Source organism: Bos mutus, chromosome 6, assembly GCF_027580195.1.
Source record: "Bos mutus isolate GX-2022 chromosome 6, NWIPB_WYAK_1.1, whole genome shotgun sequence".
In the NCBI taxonomy this organism is placed as follows: Eukaryota; Metazoa; Chordata; class Mammalia; order Artiodactyla; family Bovidae; genus Bos; species Bos mutus.
Window position 1 is genome coordinate 101858978 of NC_091622.1, and position 13396 is coordinate 101872373.

Genomic DNA, 13396 nt, shown 5'->3' on the forward strand with positions numbered 1-13396 from the left:
TGTGTGGATCACAATAAACTGGGGAAAATTCTGAAAGAGATGGGAATACCAGACCACCGGACCTGCCTCTTGAGAAATCTATATGCAGGTCAGGAAGCAACAGTTAGAACTGGACATGGAACAATAGACTGGTTCCAAATAGGAAAAGGAGTATGTCAAGGCTGTATATTGTCACCCTGCTTATTTAACTTCTTTGCAGAATACATCATGAGAAACACTGGGCTGGAAGAAACACAAGCTGGAATCCAGATTGCCGGGAGAAATATCAATAACCTCAGATATGCAGATGACACCACCCTTATGACAGAGAGTGAAGAAGAACTAAAGAGCCTCTTGATGAAAGTGAAAGAGGAGAATGAAAAAGTTGGCTTAAAGCTCAACATTCAGAAAACGAAGATCATGGCATCCGGTCCCATCACTTCATGGAAAATAGATGGGGAAACAGTGGAAACAGTGTCAGACTTTATTTTTTTGGGCTCCAAAATCACTGCAGATGGAGACTGCAGCCATGAAATTTAAAAGATGCTTACTCCTTGGAAGGAAAGTTATGACCAACATAGATAGCATATTTGAAAGCAGAGACATTACTTTGCCAACAAAGGTCCGTCTAGTGAAGGCTATGGTTTTTCCAGTAGTCATGTATGGATGTGAGAGTTGGACTGTGAAGAAAGCTGAGTGCCAAAGAATTGATGCTTTTGAACTGTGGTGTTGGAGAAGACTCTTGAGAGTCCCTTGGACTGAAAGGAGATCCAACCAGTCCATTCTGAAGGAGATCAGCCCTGGGTGTTCATTGGAAGGACTGATGCTAAAGCTGAAACTCCAATACTTTGACCACCTCATGCGAAGAGTTGACTCATTGGAAAAGACCCTGATGCTGGGAGGGATTGGGGGCAGGAGGAGAAGGGGACGACAGAGGATGAGATGGCTGGATGGCATCACTGACTCGATGGACGTGAGTTTGAGTGAACTCCGGGAGTTTGTGATGGACAGGGAGGCCTGGCGTGCTGTGGTTCTTGGGGTCGCAAAGAGCTGGACACGACTGAGTGACTGAACTGAACTGACTGAAGAAACAGTGATAGAAAGATAGCAGTTTACTCCTGCTATGAGTCACTCAGTTCTTGTTTCTCTGTAGTATTTTCCTATCTGTGCATTTTTTTTCTCTTGAGGCCTGCTGCTCAAGAAAGCTTTAATTTTTTTGTATTATTTATTGTGCCTAAAACAGCGATGGACATGATAAATGCATTATTGATTGAATAAAGCAAAACAAGATGTTTGGCCTCTGAGTTTGGGCATTAGAATTTATCACAACAAGGTCCTGCTGTATAGCACACTGAACTATATTCAATATTCTGTGATAAATCATAATGAAAAAAAAGGAAAACATATATGTATGTATAGCTGAATCACCTTGCTGTGCAGCAGAAATTAACACAACATTGTATTAAGTCAACTATACTTCAATAAAACAAAATTTTAAAAAAAGATCTAATATTGAACTGCTAACATTAACAGTGTCTGTGGCACATCAACAAATATATAGTTTTTAAATTAGTGAAAGTGAAGGTTAGTTGCACGGTTGTGTCCAACTCTTTGCGATTCCAGGGACTGTAGTCTGCCTGGCTCCTCTGTCCATGGAATTCTCCAGACAAGACTGCTGGAGTGGTTTGTCATTTCGTTCTCCAGGGAGTCTTCCCTACCCAGGGATCGAACCTGGGTCTCCTGCATTGCCACCTGAGCCACTAAGGAAGCCCTTTTAAATTAGAATAATTATTAAACACATATTTATTGAGTGCCCAATATGTGCCAAGTGCTGTGCAAGGTACAAGAGAGGAGTGAAAGTTGGAAAGAAGAAAAATTTCAATTCCTGGTTAACACTGCAATAAATGATATGCATATGTCTATTATTTTTGTTAATGTAAATAGCAGTTTTACCCCTTTGCTGCAGTCCTGTCATGTTTGGTATTAAGACCAAGTTACTTGACATTGTATGTGCTTGGCATTAAAAACAGGATAAGAATTCTCTTTTCAAAGGGGGCATAGTTAACTGTTAGACTCTCTGCCAAAGCAATTTTTCCTCCCTTCCTTTAACCTCCCAAGGAGACAATCAGTGACATTCTAAGCAGATGCTTGCTCAGAGAGTGGGCAGCGAGCCCTGCGTGGGCAGCCTGCTCGTTTAATTTTAAGCAAGATCTTTGTGCTTTTTATTATATTAATTAGTGCCTTGGCAAGGTAGAATGGGATTTTTAAACCAGCAGGGGGTTTGCTGATGCCTTAATTTGCAGTTTGTGATGGCTCTTTTGTTTTTGTTTTGTTTAATCTTTCCACTCATTAAACCCTTCAATCTAGCCTTAGTAACTCTCTGTAATGCTAGAGCTTGGGGGAGTGATGTGGAAAGATGGATGGCGGCGGTGCAGCAGCAACAGTTACTCTAGGCACCTAAGTATTCAACTACAAGAATGGGCTCTGAGAGAGACGTCGCCATATTGTATGTGCTTTTCAGGGAAGTGTAGAAAAATTCATCAATCTTTTATTCAAGCTTTAGATGGTGCAAATAAAAAGCACTTGATTTAGACATCCTGCATTGGGGAAGAGACTGAGGGAAAACATCGGCCCAGAATGTTTTATTTGCAAATTTGTGTAATTGAATGTTGAGAGTTGCCTCAACATGTTGAGAATGAACTGCTAATCTTCTCACCACTGTTTGAGGGCAAAGATTCTCCTTCTGTTACTGTATCTCATTCTCATCAGACCCATCTTAATTTCATGCCTCATTCTCAAATTCTACATGAATCTCCTTTCTTTCTCCCAGGGCAGGCTGGATTCATGGCCTTGCAGGGAAAATGACAAGGCCAGCTCTTGCACCCCTCTGTCCAACACCTATAAAATGGAAGAAATTTTTTATTAAAAATATTTGGAAGTGGGGTTTGGGGGAGAATGGATACGTGTATATGTATGACTGAGTCCCTTCGCTGTTCACCTGAAACCACCACAACATTGTTAATTGGCTATACTCCAATACAAAATAAAAAGTTTAAAGTTTGGGAAAAAAATTTCAACACAAAAAATATTTGTGCTTGAAAATTCAAACTTAAAAATAAAATACGGGGCTTGGTGTGGGACAGAAATGCTAAGGAGTTCTTGCCAGGAAATTTTGAGAATTAAGACGTGATGAAGTAGTGATTAATTCAGCAGTGTTAATGAAACATCCCATTTAAAAACAGGTTTCTTTTATGTTTTCTTAAATATTCTTGTTGTTCAGTTCCTAAGTCGTGTCCTACTCTGCAACCACACGGACTGCAGCACTCCAGGCTCCTCTGTCCTTCACTGGCTCCCAGGGTTTGCTCAAATTCATGTCCATTGAGTCAGTGATGCTATTCATATCTAACCATCTCATCTTCTGCCACCCACTTCTGCCTTCAATCTTTCCTACTATCAGAGTCTTTTCCGATGAGTCAGCTCTTTGCATCGGGTGGGCAAATTCAGATTCATCATCAGTCCTTCCAATGAATATTCAGAGTTGATTTCCTTTAGCACTGACTGGCTTGATCTCCTTGCAGTCCAAGGGACTCTCAAGTGTCTTCTCCAGCATCACAATTCCCATGCATCAATGCTTTGGCACTAGCCTTCTTTGTTAAATTCCCAGTGGGATAGGTAAATTCATGCAAAAAAACCATAGCCAAAGTTCTTCCAAAATTAATGGAATTTTTATTTTGCAAAAACTATTACTCATGGGATTTCCCTGGAGGCCTAGTGGCTAAGACTCTGTGCTCCCAACGAAGGTGGTCTGGGTTCCATCGCTGGTCAGGGAACTAGATTCTGCATGCTACAACTAAGAGTTAACATGCCGCAATTAAAGATCCTACAGGCCGCAACTAAGATCCAATGCAGCCAAACATATAAATAAATATTTAAAATGACTGCTCTTCTGAGGGAATCCATTTGCAACTGCCGAGTAGGCAGTAAAATGCAATGGCAATCTTATCCTCCTTTCCCAACCATGAGACCATGGCAGATCCTTGACAACCACTGGGACCCTTAAATAAATAAATAAATACATTCTTTAGGAAAAAAAGATCTGAATATGAAGAGTTATTACTTAAATAGTCAAATTATAAATAAGCATGTAGTATAGACTCCAAGTTCTGTTATGAAAAAACATTAGACACAGTATCTGAAATTGATTTAACAAACAGCTTCTTTTTGCATTCTCTTTTTATTTGTTTTTCTAAGGAAGCGATGCTTGAAAGGGTACACGTCACGTTTTTTGAAGTGTTCCTTCACTGATAATGAGAAATGTGTGGTTTTGAAAACTGTGACTAGGACTGTTGAGCACGTTGAAGGACGTCTAGGTTCTGAAAAGTGTAGCTATTTTGGAAATGTCATAGTGTTAAGTGTTTTGTGGAAGACTTATGTAAGGTGTTTCTACTGTGTCGAATTTTTTATTTTTATGAGACATGGTCTAGAATAGGTAAGAAATAGTAAAGACACTTTTTCTTAGAAGGTATGTTTTCATTATAGTTTAACTTCCCTTTAATTTTATTATGCAGTATTTATTACGGTTGGTTATAGATCAATGACTTGTTGACTATATAAGGTTGCTGTTGTTTAGTCCCTCAGGAGTGCACAACTCTTTTGTGACCCATGGACAGAGGAGGCTGCTGGGCTACAGTTCGTGGGACTTTTCCAGGTAAGAATACTGGAGTGGGTTGCCATTTCCTACTTAGAGGATATTCCCTACCCAGGGATCAAACCTGCGTCTCCTGCAAGTATCCTGCTTTGGCATGCAGATTCTTTACTACTGAGCCACCAGGAAAGCTATTGGGTATCTGTGTGGCTTATCATCTTATAGAGGAAGAATTTTATCTAGAAAGTGACAGCAGTTTCTGTCACGCAATAGTCCCTCAAACTCCTTTGAATATCCTTGTAAGGAAATAAAACGGTGTCAAATGGCATAGAAATATGGAGAAAAACAAATGATCTTCAACCTAAGCCTTGAATTTAGGCTCCATAACCTACTGGCTGTCTTGTTTTGAACAAGTTACTGAACCTCTTTTAACCTCAATTTTCCAATCTATAAAATGGGAATTATAATAATACCTACATCTTAGGGTTGTTGTGTGGGACACAGGAAAAACTGTGCATAAAAGTGCTTAGCACACTGCCTGGTACATGGTGGTACTGGAATTGGATGACTATAATTATTTCTTCAAAGACTGTCACTTTATAAACATAGACCTCTGTCTTTTTAGGAAACAAAACCACATCTCTTTCTTATATACAATGTGATCTCATTGAAAGTTCGTAGACCATTATGCTGAGTGAAAATCATAGATTAGGAATCAGATCCAAGATCCTATAGATGGGTAAAGAAGATAATGTTTTCCAAGTTTCAGCAGAACAAACAGAGATCAGTGGGAGGGATGTGAAAAGAGACACAAAAACATACCAAACTAGACTACTGGATGGAAAAAATAACAGTTCACAACACACTGAAAAAAGAGCACAGCCTCTGTTGCCAGTCTACCTGGGTTCAAATTCCAGCTTTACTGCATTAGTAATGTGATATGGGGCAAGTTTCTTAACCTCTCCGTGCCTCAGTTTCTTCTAAAATGAGATACATAAAAATACCTAAAAGAGCTGTTGAGATGACTCCCAGAATGAATATTCATTACGTGCTCAGCACAGTGCCTGGCATATAGTAAAATCTATGTAGATATTTGTTCAATACATAAATGTGATAGTTTTCTTATTACATTAAAACAACTCCGTGGACTTCCCCGGTGGTACAGTGCATAGGAATCTGCCCGCCAGTAGAGGGGACATGAGTTTGATCTCTAGTCTGGGAAGATTCCACATACTTTGGAGAAACTAGAACCTGTGTGCCACAACTACTGAGCCTACCCTCTGGAGCCTGCATGCCGTGAGGACTGAGGCCTGCATGCTGCAACGGCTGAAGAACTTGGGCCTAGAGCCTGCGTTCTGCAACGAGGAGCCACCGCAATGCGAAACCCATGCACCGCAACTAGAGAAAGCAACAACGACCCAGAGGGAGAAAAAATAAACAAACTGAAAAAGACCCAACTCCATATTTAGATTATAAGGGTAACTTCATATCTTCATAGCTTCCCTGGTGGTTCAGATGGTAAAGTGTCTGCCTGCAATACAGGAGACCCGGGTTCGATCCCTGGGTTGGGAAGATCCTCTGGAGAAGGAAATGGCAACTCACTCCAGTACTCTTGCCTGGGAAATCCCATGGGTGGAGGAGCCTGGCAGGCTACAGTCATGGGGTCGCAAAGAGTCGGATACAACTGAGTGACTTCAGGTTCAGTATGAAGAGAATCTCAGAAGATACTTTTAATATAAACAAGGCTCACTTTTGCATTTTCACTACTTCTCCTATTTTCTTCTTCTTTTTTTTTTTTAAATGGATATTTATTTTGATCCATTTAGTTGTGGGAGAGGAATGCTAAGTCATTTATCTTTTCCAAACTTTTTTTTTTTTGGTGTGTGAACTTGTTTTGCTGGACGCATAATTTGCTGTTCAGCCTTAATGCTTTCACCAGTACTTTGGGACTGAACAATAAGGGCATGGAAGAGTTACTGAAGAAGTGGTCTTTGAGGGGCTTTTATTTATTCCTCCAGCTCAGATGACCAGAGGGATCAATATAAACAGAGTACCCTGGGACCAAGACCGGCAGCGAGCCTCTACCACCAACAGCTGGTGTGCTTTTAAGCCTGGAAGCATTTCTTTTTAAATGAGGCCATAACTGATTTCTACTTTATAGCAGGAAGCTTTGATTCTTGATAAAGATCTGCTTGTTGCTCATTATGCATCATTATCATAGGCTCTGGAGTCATGTTTGGGGAAAAGCAGTTCTCTTTCTGGGAACATTTTATTGGATAGTGGTTTGATTTTTTTTGTTTTTTTTTGAAGCTGTGGGACTAGTATGGAAAAGACCCTGATGCTGGAAAAGATGGCATCACCGAATAATCAATGGGCATGAGTTTGAGAAAACTCTAGAGATAGTGGAGGACAGAGGAGTCTGGCACGCTGCAGTCCCTGGGGTTGCAAAGAGTTGGACACAACTGAGCAACTGAACAGCAACAACGGGATAAATTCTAATTAAAATTACTTTTATTTACTAAAACTCAATTTGTTTTTCCTAATATCTAATTTTTTGTTTACTGATCAAAACGATTTCAAATCTGGTAATTATAAATGAAGAACAATCTCATGAACTTAGAAGGAACTTTCTTGTACCAGGGAATCCTCTCTGCCCAGTACTATGGGACCATAAAATGAGTAAGTTGGCTGAAACCATGCACAGCAATCTTCTTCTTCTTTTTTTTTTTATAGTTTAGTGTATTTTAATAGCAAACTTACAGGAACAGCACAGAAGACAGACAACATGAAAAACATGTACTTGCACGTAGGGCAACTCAGTTAGAAAAGTATAGTGAGTGGGTGGAATCTACTGTATGATAAAAATGCTACAAACACCACTTAGTTGCAGTCAATAAGAAATTTACTTGTTTTAAAAAAATCCAAATGCTGGCATTGTCCAGAAAAATTTAACAGGTTTATTTATAATTGTTATAAAGTTGAACTGCTGAAACTTGTTCACTGAAACATTTTGACTTTCATTAATGCTTTATGTCCCCGCATTCATATTAAAAATTCACACACAAATGAAAATGGAAAAACTGCCAATACCTGATTTCTGTCCCCTATTTTCCACTTGCAATCATATACTTAGGTACCTTTTGACCCCAGGGAAAAAAAATATCTAACGTTCAGAACTACCAATAACAGGAAGAAGAGAATTTTTTTTTTTTTTTAAACAATGAAATGTTTCCCATCATAGTGGATTCTTAAGCACGTTCTCCACGTATGCGGCGTGCTAGCTGGATGTCTTTTGGCATAATTGTTACACGTTTGGCATGGATAGCACACAGGTTGGTGTCTTCAAAAAGGCCAACCAGATAGGCCTCACTTGCCTCCTGCAAAGCACCAATAGCTGCACTCTGGAAGCGCAGATCTGTTTTGAAGTCCTGAGCAATTTCCCGCACCAGACGCTGGAAGGGAAGTTTGTGAATCAGAAGTTCAGTGGACTTCTGATAACGTCTAATTTCACGGAGTGCCACAGTACCAGGCCTGTAACGATGAGGTTTCTTCACCCCTCCAGTAGAGGGCGCACTCTTGCGAGCGGCTTTTGTAGCGAGTTGCTTCTTCGGTGCTTTACCACCAGTCGATTTGCGGGCAGTCTGCTTTGTACGAGCCATGGTATAGAGACCTCCTTACTTACCCCGCTTCTCCTTCGGCTGGAGCTCGGCGAGCTAGAGGCGGCGCTGGCGTTGGAGAGCGACGGCGGTGCGGCGGCGGCTGCGAACACAATTGAAAAAAACAGCAATCTTCAATAGGAAGAACTGCAAGCATTCTGTGACTTTCTGTCAAAACATTAAAAAGTTTAACTGTTGGTTATGAATGTATAAGAAAATTGAAAAATAGTAAAACTAATATTTATTCAGTGTATTGCGATTTAAAACATTAAACATATTGAGAATTTAAATGTTTGTAAAAAACTTATCACAAATCGTTTGAATAGTGCTTGCTTTCTTATTGCAGAACTTACAATATGGAATGACCAACTTTTTCTGTGCTTTGACTTATTCTCTTATTTTTTTGTAAGTTTGGATCAGCTTCCAAAATTTTATTCTTTGTGCTTTCAGTGTTGTCGGATATCTTTGAGAGTTGCGTTAATGTAAAGTTTGTTTTGCTATTGTCTTTTCCCTTGGAACATCTTTATCCTTTTTATTACAACTGCTTTCTTCATTTATGTCAATAAGTTTGCCTTCGCTAAGTTTCCTTTCTGTCTGCATATATAATGTCAACATTCCCATGGCCCGTGCTTTCTTTATAACTCCATTTATGTTTGATTTGAATTTTATATCTAGCAATATTACTTTTTGCTTATTTGTTGTATTTTCATCTTTCTTCTTCCCTCATGGCTCAATCAGTAAAGAATATGCCTGCAATGCAGGAGACCCAGGTTCGATTCCTGGGTCGGGAAGATCCTTTGGAGAAGGAAATGGCTACCCATTCCAGTATTCTTGCCTGGAGAATCCCATGGACAGAGAAGCCTGGCAGGCTACCATCCATGGGATCACAAGAGTCGGACACAACTTAGTGACTAAACCACCACCATCTTTCTTAGCCAATTCCCTCTTTCAAAGATGCGTTTTTGACAGATGTCACAGGGGTATATTACTAGGAGACAAGAGAGGACCACACAGCTGCATTTTTGCTGTATAAGTGTGAACTAAATTGCAGGTACGCAATGACCAATCACTGACAACCTTCAAAAGAAGTGACGTGATTGGTCACTGATCATGTGTACATCAATTACTTACACAGTGATTTGTGGGTTAAAAAGCAAGCAGTAAAGTTAGTACTCTATGTAATTATACTCAATTACTGTACCAGGGTGCTGGAGAAGACTCTTGAGACTCCCTTGGACTGCAAGAAGATTAAAGCAGTCAGTCCTAAAGGAAATCAACACTGAATATTCATTGAAAGGACTGTTGCTGAAGCCAAAGCTCCAATACTTTGGCCACCTGATGCAAAAAACCAACTCATTGGAATGGATCCTGATTCTGGGAAAGATTGAAGGCAAAAGGAGAAGAGGGGTGGCAGAGGATGAGATGGTAAGATAGCCATCACTGACTCAATGGACATGAATTTGAGCAAACTCTGGGACATAGAGGAGGACAGAAGAGCATGCTACCATCCATGGGATCACAAAGAGTTGGATACAACTTGTGACTGAACAACAACAACCAACTGTACCAGGATAACAGAGCTTGAACCCATGTTGTTGGGTGATGGTGTTATTTAGCTATCCTGTGGTAACTGAATTTTGTGAGTATAAGAACCATGCAAAGACAAGACGAACTTGTCTTGTGTATAACTTGTGTGTTTTCTGTAGTGTAAGTTGAGGGATATCAAAGAAATGGCTTTCAACATATTGCTCGAGTGATAATTCTACCACACTTATTTGACTGCAACATTCCACTGCTGAAGATCCTTGAGTGACTTTTTTGTACGTGCGTGCATGCTAAGTTGCTTCAGTCATGTCTGACTCTTTGTGACCCTATGGACTTTAGCCTGCCAAGCTTCTCTGTCCATGGGATTTCCCAGATAAGAATACTGGAGTGGGTTGCCACTTCCTTCCCCAGGGATCTTCCCGATCCAGGGACTGAATCTGCATCTCCTGCATTGGTAGGTGAGTTCTTTACCACTAGTGCCATCTGGGACATTTTTGTACAAGATTATGAAAATAACCACAATCCTTCATCTTCCTTGTAGCCAGGCCCTTTACAGTATCACTTTTCAACTCCTCCCATTAAAATGTGAAATCTGTTTCCCCTCTCTTTGAATCTTGGGTGACCTTGTGACTTGCTTCGGCCAATAAGATGCAGCAATGTTCTGCTAGTAATTTGTACATTTCCTCTCACTCTCTTGAGATCCTCCTCTTTACTGTGTAGACACAGGAGCAAACATAATCAGGAAAGGATTGTCCAATTAAATTTAGATCAAAGTGCTCATACATAGAATTATGAGCTAAGTAAACACATTAAGTACCTTATGTATGAATAAGTTCTGTTCTGAGAGCACATTCGTTAGTTAGTCCAATTTGTGTGTAAGTCTAACAAAATTAGCTTAGGTACCCAAGTAGCACAATCGGCTATATAGTACTACATTGTAATAGGTTTATAATAACTTTTCACATAAATAATACATAAAAAGTGAATAAAAATAAAGAAAATGTTTTTAATCTTACAGTACAGTACTTTGAAAATTACAGTAGTGCAGAACAACAGCTGGCATACAAGAACTGGCATCAAGTGAACAGGCAAGAAGAGTTACTGACTGGAGGAGGGAGAGGAGGTGGGAGATGGCAGAGCTGAAGGATCGTCAGCAATGAGAAACGGAGGGCAAGCTCCAGCCTCAAATATTTTCACTTTTGTTTCTATGGTCATCTCTTGGCACTCCTTAGCGGTACCAGCTACATCATTGGTCTTTGACACTTGCTTCTGGACATCCTGGGCTTGAAATAAAGATACTGTACTACTGTGCTCTATATAGTACTGTGCGGTAAAGTACACAAAAGCAAAGCCATTTGTAGGGGATGCACGCCTGTGACAATGTATGCCAGACACGTGAACTAACCCACATGATTGGACATGTGGAAGGACATTCGCATCTTTGAAAGTTTGCAGCTTGAAGGTTTGTATATAGGGGACTTGCTATATCTTTTTTTTAAGTCGTTAAGCTTTGGAGTAGTTCGTTACATACCGATACAGAGCTAAATATCCCTTTGCTTATAGGATCAGTTCTAACCACAAGGCCTCCCAGTCATGACTTGGACAACCCTAGCAAACAGAATTTCCCACCTGTAACAGTAACTTTCTCCACTTTTGTGTAATAGGAGATGAAAATCAAAACAAAACAAAAAAAACTTGGCACAGATAATTATAGTTATCAAATCTTTGAATAGCGCTGAGTGTTTTTTTCTTTTTAAAACATCTTTCCTTCACTTAAGCTTTGTGAACAAAAGAAACAAGAGAAAAATTTGTAAAACAAGCGACTCAGTCTTATATTCAAATAAGACTTGCTCAAGCAGAAAATGTATACTCCATTATTTAATTTATATTAACATTTTCTTGCCATATTATAGGTGGGTTACATAAACCCCATATTAATATTAGGGTTAACGTGATTTAAAAATAAATTCAAGACATTTTCACTACACAGAGCTGTGGCCTGACTTTGAGATTGTTCTTTGATTAAGCTATAAAAATCAACCTAATCAGATTCAAAATAATGTTCCTGGTCTAATTATGACAGTCTATACTACTGATAATGTAATTTATGTGGTCATTCTATACAACTTATAGTAAGTACACCTTACTGAATAGCACTGTTTTTGAAAGTTATTTCTTTACAATAACTGAAATCTATTACCCTGCAGTTTCTATTCACTGGACCGAATTTTGCTTCTTAGGGATAAATAAAACAGTCTAAATCTCTCTTCCACATGGATGCTCTTCAAATATGTAAAGATAGCAATTGTGTGCCTCATGAGTCCTTGCCTCTTCATTCTATTTCTAATACTGACATGTAATTTTCTCCCAAGATTCTTGTCTTTTCCATTTCACCAAGTTATTCCTCCCCATTGGTTAGAGTTTGTCTCAGAGTAACAATTCCCCTAGTCACTTCCTTTACATGATGCTACTGTTGAGCAAAGTCTGAAAATTTTTGGATCACTGCTTTTCAGCTGATTCAAGTACAGCAATTTTATAAACTGCACTATGAAAGCAGCATCCTTTCTTTTTCTCCATCTTGTCTATGAGAGCAGAGGCTCTAGAAATAATCCTGAAACTGTTTTGAGGACAGGAAAAAGTTAGAAGAGGTTGCTTTTGTTCAGTTGCCAAGTCATGTCCAACACTTTGCAACCCCATGGACACCTGTCCTGCTTCCCAGGCGGTGCTAGTGGTAAAGAACCCGCCTGCCAATGCAGGTAGACATAAGATACACAGGTTCAGTCCCTGAGTTGGGAAGATTTCTGGGAAGAGGGCACAGCAACCCACTCCAGTGTTCTTGCTTGGAGAATCCCATGGACAGAGCCTGGCAGGCTATAGTCCATGAGGTCGCAAAGAGTCAGACACGACTGAAGTGACTTAGGACGCACATACTATCTCCCAGAGTTTGCTCAAATTCATGTCCATTGAGTCGGTGATGCTATCTACCCATCTCATCCTTGGCCACCCTCTTCTTTTGCATTCAATCTTTCCCAGCATCAGGGTCTTTTCCAATGAGCTGGCTCTTGATATCACGTGGCCAAAGTATTTGAGCTTCAACTTCAGCATCAGTCAGCAAATTTGGGAAACTCAGCAGTGGCCACAGGACTAGAAAATGCTAGAGTTCAAGTATGAATAATTACATTTGTTAGGCACAAGTTGAGACTATTCTAGAATTGTTTTTATCCAGAGTTCTTGTTTTCAGTTCAGTTCAGTCGCTCAGTCATGTCCGACTCTTTGTGACCCCATGGACTGCAGCATGCCAGGCTTCCCTGTCCATCACCAACTCCTGGAGCTTGCTCAAACTCACGTCCATCAAGTTAGTGATGCCATCCAACCATCTCATCCTCTGTCGTCCCCTTCTCTTCCCACCTTCAATCTTTCCCAGCATCAGGGTCTTTTCCAATGAGTCAGTTTGCATCAGGTGGCCAAAGTATTGGAATTCTTGTTTTAGGTGGATTTTTATCCTTGGAGAAAGATTGTTTTACCTCACACCTTGCTTATGTTTATTTAATGTCGCTGTTTGAGCCTCTAA

General features: G+C 40.0%; 1 protein-coding gene and 1 long non-coding RNA gene across 2 annotated transcripts; one reads left to right on the top strand and one right to left on the bottom strand.

Moving 5' to 3' along the window:
- The first annotated feature begins 4425 nt into the window (after window positions 1–4425).
- On the top strand, window positions 4426–11763 carry LOC138988179 (uncharacterized). The gene is made up of 3 exons (XR_011464433.1): window positions 4426–4501; window positions 4610–4687; window positions 9485–11763. It is a non-coding gene; the product is annotated as an uncharacterized lncRNA (long non-coding RNA).
- LOC102274318 (histone H3.3A) lies at window positions 7333–8378 on the bottom strand. Its single transcript, XM_005904472.3, has one exon. The coding sequence runs from the start codon at window positions 8281–8283 to the stop codon at window positions 7873–7875; it is 411 nt and encodes a 136-aa protein (XP_005904534.2). The 5' UTR covers window positions 8284–8378; the 3' UTR covers window positions 7333–7872.
- Window positions 11764–13396: the final 1633 nt, after the last annotated feature.

Coding starts and splice junctions, on each gene's coding strand:
- LOC102274318 (XM_005904472.3), bottom strand. CDS start 8,283: ATGGCTCGTACAAAGCAGACTGCCCGCAAATCGACTGGTGGTAAAGCA.